The 14,778-nt window shown below is 41.9% G+C and overlaps 1 protein-coding gene across 1 annotated transcript; it reads right to left on the bottom strand.

Moving 5' to 3' along the window:
* Positions 1–6,087: 6,087 nt before the first annotated feature.
* On the bottom strand, positions 6,088–14,247 carry LOC306973498 (uncharacterized protein; the record flags this gene model as incomplete). The annotated part of the gene is made up of 9 exons (XM_079570422.1): positions 14,225–14,247; positions 13,631–13,696; positions 13,078–13,143; positions 12,526–12,591; positions 11,975–12,040; positions 9,853–9,918; positions 9,263–9,353; positions 8,590–8,649; positions 6,088–6,284 (listed from the first exon to the last, which is right to left on the bottom strand). Exons 1-9 carry the CDS (start codon positions 14,234–14,236, stop codon positions 6,088–6,090), a joined length of 690 nt encoding a protein of 229 aa, XP_079426548.1. The 5' UTR covers positions 14,237–14,247.
* Between the last annotated feature and the right edge of the window lie 531 nt (positions 14,248–14,778).

Here is a 14,778-nt window from a genome sequence, read left to right as displayed (position 1 = left end):
AATGCTAAAAAAAACCAAAAAGGCACTGTATGGTTACAACTTTTGAAACAAAGTCAAGGAAGAAAAAAATACAATTATAATATCGCTGAAAATGAAATAAACTAGAAGGATCTCTCTTTTTTCAGCTTGGTCTCCAGTTTGTTTTGTGTGAGTTTTGTCAGAAAATGGAAATAAATGCTGTGACCAACTCTTCATGACGCCAGTAGTGTCCAGTCATCTGTTTGAGCATCTGAAAGTTGCACACACGTTTTAGTCAAAAATGCATTCAACAGGAAGGAGATGCGAGATAATAATCTGATCCAAAACCACGGCATATCCTAGATTCAGATCAGATTAAAAATTTGGCATTAAAGGGATATTTCAGGATTTTTGACATAAGGCCTCATTTCCTAGTTATCCAGTATTGTACCTGGAGATATTTTTTTTGTAATTCATGCAGTTCTTATATTTGAAGAGTTTCGTGGCGCTAGGCTAATGCAAGGCTAGTGCATTTCTATGGTATCAGCTAGCCTGCATTAAAAACAGTCTTACGCACTCCCCAGTGCACCTGAGGCAAATCACTTATAACGCCAGACTAACCATATAAATGTCTGTCGATAACTAGGAAATGAGGCCCTATGTCAATCATCCTGAAATATCCCTTTAAGCTTTCAATAGCTTCCTCAGTATTACGCTTTTAATTTCCAACTTAGTCATTTTCCGGATAGCACTCAATCCAATAACCTTGTCTTAATTTAAAACATTATATTTCATGAATCTTCCCTCGGTTCTACTTTAAAACTGGTCAGAAAGGACCAGAGTGCAGTTATGCAAAAGACAGAAATAAAAATGTTTTTTGACTTCCTTAAAGGAGCAGGCAACCATTTTTCCATAGTGAGATATGTTCTCACCTGAGCTTAGATGAGTTGATACGTACCTGTCTGCTCTTTGTGCGCGTGCTCAGTCACGCAAAACGACCAAAGATGTTGTTAGCAATTGGCCTCTTCCAATGTATTCCTACAGCTCCAAACGGGGGTGAAGTTAGAAACACACACAAAGACCAGACAGGTACATAAACTCTAAGCTCAGGTAAGAACATATCTCAGTAAAAACGATGGCCTGTTCCCTTAAAACTTCTGCTTGATGCAATTTGTGCACATCTATATTTTAGACTAACAATTAGGAGCTGGCTGTATTTTGACGCATTCCTGACTATTTTTGAGAGTGTGGGGATAGGAACTGTTGGTGGAGGCAGGATGAGATTATTATCTCAGAGTGAGACATATACAGGCTATTCAAATATTGAAAGAACAAAAAAGAACAGCACAACACTGCACTTCATGAAGGCCAGTTTTTCATTATACAATCATCAAAAACTCTTTGCCCTTCAGTTGCACTGTACTCATAGTGGTAATAGTGTGGCAACTACATTGTGTGCAGCCTCATATAATATAATAACCAAGAACATTAACCATTATGCTATTTGACAGTCTTTACACTGTTTGCTATATTTACCATAAAATAAATGGATTTGTTATACAAAGTTTGAGATTCTAGACATAGAGAGGGTCTATTGTGCATTTAATACGTTTGAAGCATCCCATTGACAGATGAACAGGAGTATCCGGAGTGAAAGTTCAGACCAAGAGGGAGAGACACAAGGACAAAGGAAGCAGGGCACAGAGACGGGGAAAACCCAAGTGACACAATCAGGTTTGTAAAATGAGCCGCCGAGAATAAAGGCTTTTGTGAAGAAAAAACGAAACAGTTATTTCTCTTTTTTTATGAAAGAGACCTTTATTTCAACTCCCTGATAATTCAACTTTTTTGGGGGTATTTAGGGTAGTTATCAATTATAAATATGAGAGAGTAATAGCTTAAATTGTATTGTTGAATTATGCTTATTAGGATGATACAGGAATGATACAGCAAACGGCAGATGGTGAATGCATCCTTTAAGTGTTTTGGGGCATTTCTAAACTACATTTTTGTCCTGGTTTGAACGATCCTGGGTGCAGGTGCAGCCAGCCCAAAATGTTAGGCCGACTAATAAGGAGAAAATATTTTCCCTTTTCTTTTTTAAAACCACAGAACAACAGTCGGCCACCAAATAAATCCAAAAGGCCGAGAGCACAGAATGAAAGCGCTCTACTCATTACCAACACCACATCCAGCGCTAATACACCCTTCCTCTCACACAACTCCCCCCTGTCCCCTCCTCCTCCACCCCCCCTCTCTACCCTCTCCTCCTGATTACCTCCACGCGCTAAAGCCTCATTTCGCACCGCACAGCCCCAAAACGCGCCCACACAACTCCTCTCTCCATCTTTCTCCTTTAAAACCTTTCTTTCCTCGCACGTATTTTACGCACACACACACATACACACAACTAATATATAGGGCCTTTTTTTTTTTTTTTTTTCCCGGACACCCCTCACCCTCCCCCCCCATCACACACACACCCCTTCCCCTCAGTAATCTGGCCGGCCCGCTGCCCCTCTCCTCCGCTCCACTGTTCTGTGTGATAGGATATCGATCGGTTTGCCTGGAGTCGGCGTGGCGCAGGGGAGGGGTTGCGGCGCGTCGGTGTGATGGCGGTGGTCAGACGTGCTCCAAGGTCGTTACCAAGGAAACTGGTGGTGGGGAGTGTGTGGGGGGGGGGGGGTTCATGGGGTTGCAATGACGCCAAGGGTGAAAAAGGTCACGAGGGGTTTTGGGAATGAGGAGAGAGGAGGATGGAGGATGGAGAGGGAGGATGTCCTGGACTGGGCCTGGTGTTGGGAGGAGGAGTGCTTTTGCCGATTGAAATGACATTAAAACTACATTAAAAGTAGTTAATGAGACTAAAAATATGAGAAAAGAAGGGACTAAATCATCTGAACTTCCAGTGACACAGTTTGAAAGAGCCTCATATCAATATCAATTTTATTTCAGTGAAGCAGCCATTTCATTGAAGAAATGTTGGGCAGAAAAGTTATTTTTATTTGGATGTTTAAGTTGCTCACAGGAAGTGACATAGATAAAGGTGAAGTTCCAAAGCAGTTGCTGACTCTTTTCCCATAGATACAGACGCATCTCTGGAATCGCCCATATATGGTCATGTTTAAAAACAGTTAAAGGGGAAAACAAATAATGCTTTAACAAATGCTGAATTATGAATATTGTTTTCTACTAACAGACCATAAATACATAAATAACGGAGAATGCACCGTGCTAATGCTAGCGCTAACTAACATAAGCTACGACTGCCCTTTTTTTTCCCGCTTCTACTGGACAATCTGCTGTGAATAAATATCAATATGAACCCAGTTTAGACTTGACTTTATTTGTATGTGATAAATAAGTTCCAGAAAAAGGCTAAAAAGAGTGAAAAATTCTGTTTCCCCCTCAGCGAGGCCACGCCCCCTTCTATGACCCGATGCCGTCTATATCTATGGACTTAACATGGTTGGCGCGTCAACAGTTTAAAACTGTTCGCCTTCATCTGTCACTTCCTGTCAGTGTCCAATAAGGAAGTGAATCTATAAACATGACAAAAATAACCAAACTGAAGAAATCTGGGCACAATCTTTAGCAAAATCTTTTATATACCTGTGTTAACTATGTTTTAGCAAAAAATGTAGTCAATGTGTCATATGCACTTGAAGTATGTAAATACCTATAGTAAATGTAAAGTTGAATATATTATACATTTTATTTTTTTTATCCACTAAAAATATAGACTAAAACAACTTTGAATGTGCCCCCATCCCCCATATGGATTATGTTATTGAACAAAAAAACATTTAATCACATTTCGGTTTTTTAAAGCTTTTAGTAATGTTGCTGTGATATGTTATTGATATATAAACACTGATATATAATTTTGCCATTGTTTTGTTTTTTTCCAATATTGCATGAATGTGTGTTTGTATAGGATGTGTGAGTTTGTGTGTATGTACTTAAGCTTATGTTTACGTCAATGATGTGTGCTGGTCAACCTTTTAAGACCCTCCCTGCAGCCCAGAAAATTGAATAGAATTACAATTTACCCCCACTTTTCTCCAGCATTACCTAAATCTTAAAGCTTCTTGAAAAAAATTAAGTATTAGCTCTTTGAAACCAAATGGAGGTCCTACAATGAGAGAGGAGGAGAGGGTGTGGGGTAGAGGGGTGTCCGGTGGTGGGATTGCTATAATATATCGTGGTGGGGTTTGGATTGGGGGGGGGGGTGTTAATAATAAATGCCGGTGGCTATTGCAGAGGCGCCCTGGTCCCCTCTCTCCATCTGTGGCTCTCTGCGATGTTTTTATAAGGATCGTAGCACCAAATGAAGATAGAGAAGGAGCTCTACGCGACGCAGCTTATGCTTTATTTAACCTTTCCTTATTAAACAGGGGTTCTGAACTGGTGGGTCAGGGCACACAAGTGGATAGTGGGACCAAAAACTACCAAGACTTCAAAATTGTATTTATTTACAAAAACATACAAAACATGCGGTGTCCTTTATGCTTGTCAGGCTCCTCCGTGTCCACCTGATTGGACTTAAAGCTTCAATAGGATTTATTTTTCCTGTAGCGGCTGTAGAAGGATTCACCTGCTCAGACTCAATGACCTTCCAGAAACAATGCAATGTTACTCACCAATACCCGCTATATACACAACGGTCAATTTTATGTTCCACTTTGTTCGTCCAAAAGATGTGACCGGGGAAGATTATCTTCTTTTTTGTTTTGTGGGGGTGATGGGAGACGAGTGGTGGGAAGTTTGTAGAGAAGGCTTTACAAGTGGTCAGGGAGGGGCAGAGGTGTTTTTGGTAAGAAAAGGTGGAGTCCATGTTATTGCCCAGGTGTCCATAAAACTCCAGATCTTTGATCTCTAGGTTTTAGTCTGGTCTACCTCACTCGGCCTGGGGGATTAGTGCAGGTTCAAATAACTTTTTCAATGAAGAACGAGGAGATGGAGGAGAGGAAGAAGATCATTATTTATCTAGCACCTTTCACGGACATAGTCACAAAGCGCTTTACCTGAGACAACTTTACATTCACTCCATACTCGGTGATGGTTAGCTACGTTTGTAGCTAGAAACGCTGTTGCAACTGCACACATCTGCGCCAATGGTTCCTCCATCATACATTCAATCACACACATCATTCATCCTGGCCTATTGTACATGTTTTTAGTGGTAGGGGAAACCGGAGTACCCAGAGGAAACCTACGCAGACATGGAGAGAACATGCAAACTCCACACAGAAAGGCCCGTCCAGGTGGGAGTCGAACCCTGCACCTGGAGAAGAAGGAGGAAGAGAAGGTGGAGAAGAAGGAGAAGATGGAGGAAGAGAAGGTGGAGAAGAAGGAGAAGAGGAAGGAGGAAGAGAAGGTGGAGAAGGAGAAGAAGAAGGAGGAAGAGAAGGTGGAGAAGAAGGAGAAGAAGAAGAAGAAGACTTTAAAAACAAAATAGTATGTATATAGTTGAGATGGCTACAGTGCCCTGACTACCCCCCGTCCTTAGACCATAGACTGTGAAAAATAATGGACGTCTTCTGCTCACTCCTCCCCGTTTACCATAATGACCACGGTCGTGTGGGAATTCATGGAGGATTTACAGACTCCCCCTCCCCAGCTCTGACGAAGCATGTTCCTAAAAAGGACATACGGGCGGGATTTTCACTGTAGACTCGAACCTTGCGTGACGTGTAGCTCGCGCTTCTCCAATGCTAACAGTCGAATGCTTTTCAATGGGGGCCTAGTGGCGATATGGAGGTACTACAGCAATGGCGGCCACCAGTGTCGTGGTCATAAAGCAGAGCAGCCAGCGCCCATTGCCTTAGACTCTCCTTCAAAGCGAAGGGAACCTCAATAACCTCGAGGTAACGTCAAAGCTCAACAAACATCTTAAAAAGTTGAACCAACTCAAAAATGCTTTGCAGGCCAGTTGCTTTACTGTTTTGAGTCCACTTCTTTTTTTTTACTGTGTTCACTTAGTTCCATCAATCCAGCCAATCCCAGCTCCAATAAATTTGCCAACTGTCACTCCTTCCTCCATGCCGCGTTTCACCCTGAGTCGTCCTGTGCAAAACAGTATATGGGTCAAAAAGTGCTGCCATCATTGTCATTGCCGTTCTCTTCCTAAGCCAGTTCACTGTGTTCCTGAGATGCCTCCTCATGCGCTGCTCTGTGGTGAGGCAGTAGTTCTGTAGTCGTCCCGTGGTAGCACTCCTTCAGTTTGGAACACGTCCCCTCGGCCAGTCGGACCATCCACTTCGGGACAGGTCTGCATTGGATGATCGGTCTCTCCACATCCACAACGAGGGCCAAGAGCGCAGCTACGACACAGTCAGCGAGAGAAGAGAGAGGCTATTCAGCATTTTTGTCCTGTTAGTTCTTTTCAAATGATATCGAGTCACAATGTTATGTTAGTGTTAGTGACATCCAAAATGTTAGGGCTGCACAATATGAGGGGGAAATGTGCGATGTTTGATAAGGCAGGTTTATTTGACCCAATTTGTGCACAACGCAATTCAAAGTGCTTCAAAATTACATTAAAATAATCCAGATTTTTGCTACACAACTGAAACCCAGCCTCACCGTTTATTTGGCTCCAACATGTCAAGAGTTACACTGTACTGTATTATTGCCATATTTTACTACACAATTTCAATGCCATTTTTCCCCAAGCAAACTAAAATCTAGACTAAAATGGAGCTTAAAGGGACTAAAAGCAAGTTGGCCATTTTATACTCACTACTGCCACCTCAGGTCATACGTGTAACTGCACCTTCTATATTAAGCTTGTGCATGACGGCACTTCAGACCCGAAGTAACAACTTTTTGAGTGACAGTGCCGGATTTTAGTGGTGGTGAACAGGTCTGAGCTCATTCTACACCTTAGGACATGGCTGGAACATGTAGGGGGAGGAAACAAAACCATGTTGCTTTTAGTTTTTTTTAGGCTGTGTTTTCTCTGTCAGGTGGAAGACCTCAGTGATTTTGTGATATATTGATTGTTTGTAGCATTTATGTTTTCAAATCAAGACTCAGTTTACTGGGTACATGTTTAAGAAGTTAAGACGCATTCGAGAGAAATCTGAAATCTGAATTGTTAACCTCTTAACCCTCACCTTAACCCAGCACATTTTCTCAAGTTTGGCTTTACCTGGAGCTTACAGACTATAGGCCAGTGTCAGGCCTCATTTGAAAGCTAAGACTGTTTCTGAAGCGTTTTTGTCTTTTGTCACATTTATCACTTTTGTGGCTTTCTTGTTGATTTTTTGTTGCTTTTTCATCACTCTTTAGTCGTGTTTTTGTAGCTTTTTTTTATTTTTATTATCGTTTCTTTTCCAGCATGTTTTTGTTTCTCATTTTCCGTCTTTTTGTCATATTTTGGAAGTGTTTTTGTCGCTTTTTCATCTCATTTTCGCCTGACTTTTCTTATCACTTTTTTGTTGCTTTTTCATCATTCTTTAGTCGTGTTATTGTTGCTTCTCTGGTATGTGTTTAATGCTCTTTTGCCACTTTTTGCTTCTAGATTTGGGTAACGCCAAACTGGAGAAAATGTGCTCGGTTCATGTGGGGGTTAAGAAGAATCACAAAAATACCTGCAGAGCTCTAAACTACAGGGTTAGCCTGTTTTATACACAACAGGACACCATAGAGTCGAAGTATTTTTGTTTGCTAAGGATACCGTTAACCATTCAAAAAGCGATTTCAATTGGATTGTGCAGCCCTAATCTAGTGTGTGAAGTGTCTTGCTCATGGACATAACAGCAGATTCCCCACAGCCGATAGTTCAACTGGATTGAATCATGTGTTTGAGGTTTTTTGCAACGGTCCGTGATCCAGAATCCAAATTTCACATCCAGCTCGACTTATCAGGTCCAAAGCACCTTAGTCCCACCAATTCAGCCACTTTTTTATTTTTTTTTATTTTTTCCTGGATTTTAAGCCAGTGGACCAAATAGGATCTTAAAGTCACAAGGCGTCCGTGCAAAGCCAATCTCAAAATGCTGCAGCCCACACAGCCCCCCCGTCTTCTGTTGAGTGGTGCGGGTTATCACTCCGCTCTCCACATCCGCGTGACCGGCTTCAGCGCTGTTTATTCTCATCAAAACACTGTGATTTTAGGGAAATAAACTGTACGCTAATAAATAGGCATGTGACAGTGCACTGTGATTGGATAAAATGATTTAACCTCTTAATCCCCACGTGAAACGACCGCGTTTTCTTCAGTTTGGTTTTACCCAAATCTTAAAGCAGAATAGTGGCATAAGAGAGAGAGAGAAACGTGCCAGAAAAGCTACAATAACACGATTAAAAAGTGACAAAAAACACATGGCAAAAATGAGATGGAAAAAGTGACAAAAACACAACGTTAAAAGCGATGAAAAAGCAACAAAAACACGAAAACACGACAAGAAAACTATGAAAACAAGACAAACAAGCGATAATAAACGGCAAAACAGAGACAAAAAAAGCTACGATCAGTTTTGTAGGTCTTAGCTTTCAAAAAACTTGCTACACTGGGCCAAACTCTCCAGTCGAGAAGCTTTTAGATTTGGGTAAAACTGAACTGGAGAAAATGTGCTTGCTTAAAGTATGGGTGGGGAAGAGATTAAAAAAAACATCACTCACCACTCAGGGCCATGGCGACAAAAAGCCAACTTATGAGGTCTAGTTTCTCCATTGGAATATCTGCCAGGGGCCAAACAAACACACACATGTTAATGATTAAACCCGGACACAAGACAGTTACAATTGCGGGATGTGTTTCTGTATCGGTTATAGTTTCAGGATTTGGCGCTTCATGTTGATTGATCTTATTAGGAAACAAGATTTGAAAAAAGCAGGACAGGGAGTGTAATATGAAGAGGCAGTAAGAGCACCTGCAGCACAGTGGAGGCATTACAAGAGGCGCTACAGGAAACAAGGAAGGGACAAACAAGGAGGTATCCGGGCAAGACACAAAGCTAAGCCACACATGCCTTGTTCCAGCTAATGGAACAATTTCTCTGGAGAGGAACAAGCGTCAAAATAGCGACGAAAACGAGGATGAAAAAGTAACAAAAATATGACAAAAATGTAAAGGCGAACTGGAGACAATGTGCTTGGTTAAGGCGAGGGGTAAGAGGATTAAACAGATTTTCTGCTAAGCTCTTTCCAGAGGATGGTGAGAGACTGTTGAGGAGCGGAGGGAGCTGTGCAGGGGGAAAAGGAAGGAGGAGGTGCTGACCAGTGCAGGACACCACGCTCTGAAACAGGGACAAACTCAGGAGGCGCTGCACTGTTTCAGAGGATCAGAGGAGACTGAAGGCAGCCAGGTTTCCCCTTACCTTCATGAACATCCTGGTCAGGTAGGTCCCTAAGGTCAATGCAGCCCAGTGGCGGCGGCTCAAAGTCTGGACACAAATAGTGACAAAAGTTAAACGAAAATGAGGAAACAGTTACAAAAACAGTGCTGAATGCGTTGAAAATGCAACAACAAAAAAGCCACAAAAGAGCACCTGAAAAGTGGCAAAAAAGTGACACAAAAGGTGGCATAAATGTAGCAAAAAAAAAGTGGCAAAAGTGGGAGAAAGAAAGTGGCCAAAAAATTGACATAAATGTGAAAAAAGAAGAAGAAAGAAAGAAATGAGGCGTTACACTGATGCTCTCCAGTCAAGAAGCTTTTACTGTAGATTAAGGTAAAGCCGAACTGGAATTCAATGCACTTGCTTAAGGCAAGGGGTAAGAGGATAAAACAGATTCTCAGAGCGGAGGGAGCTGCGCAGGAGCAAGAGGAAGGAGGAGGTGCTGACCAGTGCAGGACACCACGCTCTGAAAGAGGGACAAACTCAGGAGACGCTGCACCGTTTCAGACGATCAGAGGAGACTGAAGGCAGCCAGGTTTCCCCCTACCTTCATAAACATCCAGGTCAGGTTGGCCCCCAGTGTCAGCTCTGCTCCATGGCGGCGGCTCAACACCTGGACACAAAAGTTAGACAAAAATTAGGAAACATACACCTTGAACATTTGCACATTTTGTCATGTTTACAACCCTAAACATAAAGATTTTATTTTGATTTTTTTTACTGAATGTTCACACACAAGTAACCGACAACTGTGAAGTGAAAGCAAAATGATACATGATTCTGCTATTTTTCAAAAAATAGAAAAGTGAAAAGTGGGGCATGCATAAGTATTCATACAGCATTTTCTGAGTGCATTAAATTGCCTTTATAACATTCCTAATGACTCCAGAATGTTCTCCAGAACGGTTAAATAGAGGCCACCTGTGTGTAATCTACTCTCAGTGTAATTTCAGCTGTTCTTTTAGGCCCTCAGAGCTATGGTCGGAGTGTATTGGTCACTAAACAACATCATGAAGGTCAAGGAGCACCAGAGAGGTCAGGGATGAAGTTCTGTAGAAGTGTAAAGCAGCGTTAAGTTAAACAAAGATTTCCCAAGATTTAAACATCTCCCGGGGCACTGTTCAATCCATCATTCAGAAATGGAAAGAGTAAAGCACCACTGCCACCTTACCAAGACACGGTCGCCCATCTAAAAAATTAGATCAAACAACGAAAACACTGGTAAGAAATACAACCAAGTGCCCCAAGATAACTCTGGAGGAGCTGTGAAGTCCTGCCGCTGAGCTGGGGGAATCTGTACATGGGACAACTATAAGTCGTATCTACACAAATCTGGCCTTCATGGACGAGTGGAAGAAGAAAGACATTATTGAAAGGAGGCCATAAGAAATCCCGTTTTAAGTTTGCTAGAAGTCATATGGAGGACACAGCTCCATGTGGAAGAAGGAGCTTTGGTCAGATGAGAGAAAAATGTAACTTTTTGGCCCAGATGCAAAACGTTATGTATGGAGCAAACCTAACACTGCTCATCGTCCTGAGTGCACCATCCCCAGTGTCAAATATACGGGGGGGAGCATCATGCTGTGGGGCTGCTTCTACTTAGTGGGGACTGGGGAGATCGTTAGAATAGTTGTGAAGTCGGATGGAGCCAAATACAGAGACATTTTGGAGGAAAACCTGCTGGAGTCAGCAAGAGAACTGAGGCTGGGGCGGAGATTCACCTTCCAGCAGGAAAATGACCCTAAACACAAAGATAAATCTACAATGGAATGGTTCAATAAAAACATATTAATGTGTTAGAATGGCCCAGTTAAAGTCCTGACCTAAATCCTATTGAAAATATGTGGAATAATGTGAAAACTGCTATTCACAAATGCTCTCCTTCTAATCTGACTGTTTTGTAAAGAGGAATGGGCTAAAATGTCAGTCTCTACATGTGTAAATCTTGTAGAGTCAAACCCCAAAAGACTTTCTGCTGTTATTGCAGCAAAAGGGGGTTTCACAAAGTATTCATCTATGCTATATGAATACTTATGCACGCCCCACTTTTCGGTTTTCTATTTTTTGAAAAATAACAGAATCATGTATCATTTCGCTTTCACTTCACAGTTGTCGGTTTCTTGTGTGTGAACGTTCAGTAAAAAAATCAAAATAAAATCTTTATGTTTAGGGTTGTAAACATGACAAAATGTGCAAAAGTTCAAGGTGTATGAATACTTTCAAGAGGCACTGTATAAAATCAGTGTTGAACGTGTTGAAAATGCAACAACAAAAAAGCCACAAAAGAGCATCTGAAAGTGACACAAAAAGTGGCATAAAAAGTGGCGTAAATGTAGCAAAAAAAGTGGGAGAAAGAAAGCGGCAAAAAATTGACATAAATGTGAAAAAAGAAGAAGAAAGAAATGAGGCGTTACACTGATGCTCTCCAGTCAAGAAGCTTTTACTGTAGATTAAGGTAAAGCCAAACTAGAATTCAATGCACTTGCTTAAGGCAAGGGGTAAGAGGATAAAACAGATTCTCAGAGCGGAGGGAGCTGCGCAGGAGCAAGAGGAAGGAGGAGGTGCTGACCAGTGCAGGACACCACGCTCTGATAGAGGGACAAACTCAGGAGACGCTGCACCGTTTCAGAGGATCAGAGGAGACTGAAGGCAGCCAGGTTTCCCCTTACCTTCATAAACATCCTGGTCAGGTTGGCCCCCAATGTCAGCTCTGCTCCATGGCGGCGGCTCAACACCTGGACACAAAAGTTAGAGAAAAATTAGGAAACAGTTATAAAAACAGCGTTGAACGTGTTGAAAATGCAACAATAAAAAAGCCACAAAAGAGCATCTGAAAGTGACACAAAAAGTGGCATAAAAAGTGGCGTAAATGTAGTAAAAAAAGTGGCAAAAGTGGGAGAAAGAAAGTGGCAAAAAATTGACATAAATGTGAAAAAAGAAGAAGAAGAAACAAATGAGGCGTTACACTGATGCTCTCCAGTCAAGAAGCTTTTACTGTAGATTAAGGTAAAGCCGAACTGGAATTCAATGCACTTGGTTAAGTCAAGGGGTAAGAGGATAAAACAGATTCTCAGAGCGGAGGGAGCTGCGCAGGAGCAAGAGGAAGGAGGAGGTGCTGACCAGTGCAGGACACCACGCTCTGATAGAGGGACAAACTCAGGAGACGCTGAAACGTTTCAGAGTATTAGAGGAGACTGAAGGCAGCCAGGTTTCCTCTTACCTTCATAAACATCTTGGTCAGGTTGGCCCCCAATGTCAGCGCTGCTCCATGGCGTTGGCTCAACACCTGGACACAAAAGTTAGACAAAAATTAGAAAACAGTTATAAAAACAGCGTTGAACATGTTGAAAATGCAACAACAAAGAAGCCACAAAAGAGCATCTGAAAAGTGACACAAAAAGTGGCATGAAAAGTGGCATAAATGTAGTAAAAAAAGTGGCAAAAGTGGGAGAAAGAAAGTGGCAAAAAATTGACATAAATGTGAAAAAAGAAGAAGAAGAAACAAATGAGGCGTTACACTGATGCTCTCCAGTCAAGAAGCTTTTACTGTAGATTAAGGTAAAGCCGAACTGGAATTCAATGCACTTGGTTAAGTCAAGGGGTAAGAGGATAAAACAGATTCTCAGAGCGGAGGGAGCTGCGCAGGAGCAAGAGGAAGGAGGAGGTGCTGACCAGTGCAGGACACCACGCTCTGATAGAGGGACAAACTCAGGAGACGCTGAAACGTTTCAGAGTATTAGAGGAGACTGAAGGCAGCCAGGTTTCCTCTTACCTTCATAAACATCTTGGTCAGGTTGGCCCCCAATGTCAGCGCTGCTCCATGGCGTTGGCTCAACACCTGGACACAAAAGTTAGACAAAAATTAGAAAACAGTTATAAAAACAGCGTTGAACATGTTGAAAATGCAACAACAAAGAAGCCACAAAAGAGCATCTGAAAAGTGACACAAAAAGTGGCATGAAAAGTGGCATAAATGTAGCAAAAAAAAGTGGCAAAAGTGGGAGAAAGAAAGTGGCAAAAAATTGACATAAATGTGAAAAAGGAAGAAGAAGAAAGAAATGAGGCGTTACACTGATGCTCTCCAGTCAAGAAGCTTTTACTGTAGATTAAGGTAAAGCCGAACTGGAATTCAATTCACTTGGTTAAGTCAAGGGGTAAGAGGATAAAACAGATTCTCAGAGCGGAGGGAGCTGCGCAGGAGCAAGAGGAAGGAGGAGGTGCTGACCAGTGCAGGACACCACGCTCTGATAGAGGGACAAACTCAGGAGACGCTGCACCGTTTCAGAGGCTCAGAGGAGACTGAAGGCAGCCAGGTTTCCTTTTACCTTCATAAACATCCTGGTCAGGTTGGCCCCCAATGTCAGCGCTGCTCCATGGCGTTGGCTCAACACCTGGACAAAAATAGTGACAAAAGTTAGATGAAAATGAGGAAACAGTTATAAAAACAGCATTGAACGCATTGAAAATGCGACAACAAAAAAGCCACAGAAAGTGCCTGAAAAATGGCAAAAATGTAGCAAAAAAACGTGGCAAAAATGTGAGAAAGAAAGTGGCAATAAATTGACAAAAAAGTGGGAAAAAAGTTACAAAACTGCTGCAACAATGCAACAAAAAAATCTGTTTCTTTCAAATGAGGCGTTACACTGTTGCTCTCCAGTCAAGAAGTTTTTACTGTACTGTTGTAGACAATGTACTTGGTTAAGGCGAGAAGTAAGAGGAAAAAACAGATTAACTGCTAAGCTCTTTCCAGAGGATGGTGAGAGACTGTTGGGGAGCGGAGGGAGCTGCGCAGGAGGAAAAGGAAGGAGGAGGTGCTGACCAGTGCAGGACACCACGCTCTGAAAGAGGGACAAACTCAGGAGGCGCTGCACCGTTTGAGAGGATCAGAGGTGACTGAAGGCAGCCAGGTTCCCCCTTACCTTCATAAACATCCTGGTCAGGTTGCTCCAAACTGTAAGGGAGTCTCGGCCGGTCAAGAGTAACAACTGGACATTTTGCTGTACGGTTGAACAATGACAAATAAAGCACAATATGCGAGTTAGATCCATTTGCTAAGATCTTTGTACTGCATGTACAGAATATTTGCATGTTTCAGAATACTCACTATCATACAGGGATGTACTATTGACGATAAAATTCATGAAGATCAAACTGGGAAGAAATAAGAAGAACTTGTTTACACACTTTACATCTCCACCTGAACCAAGCAAATTTGGCTAGCTTGGCTTTACCCAAATCTAAAAGTTTCTTGATAAAAAGGGTCAAAACAACAACAACAATTAGATGAAAATGAGGATGAAAAAGTTATAAAAACATTGTTGAAAGTCACAATAGAGCAACCGTAAAGTGACAAAAATGCGCCAAAAAATAGACAAAACAAGCAACAAAAAACAATGAAAAAATGTTAAACAAAAAGGCCCTTCTAGATCAGTTTTGTGGGTCTTAGCTTTCAAATGAGGCGGTACTCTGGCAT

The sequence above is a fragment of the Gobius niger genome (assembly GCF_951799975.1).
Source record: "Gobius niger genome assembly, chromosome: 14".
NCBI lineage: Eukaryota > Metazoa > Chordata > Actinopteri > Gobiiformes > Gobiidae > Gobius > Gobius niger.
The sequence above is the reverse complement of the archived record's forward strand: the minus strand, read 5'-3'. Positions and strand labels throughout refer to the sequence as shown.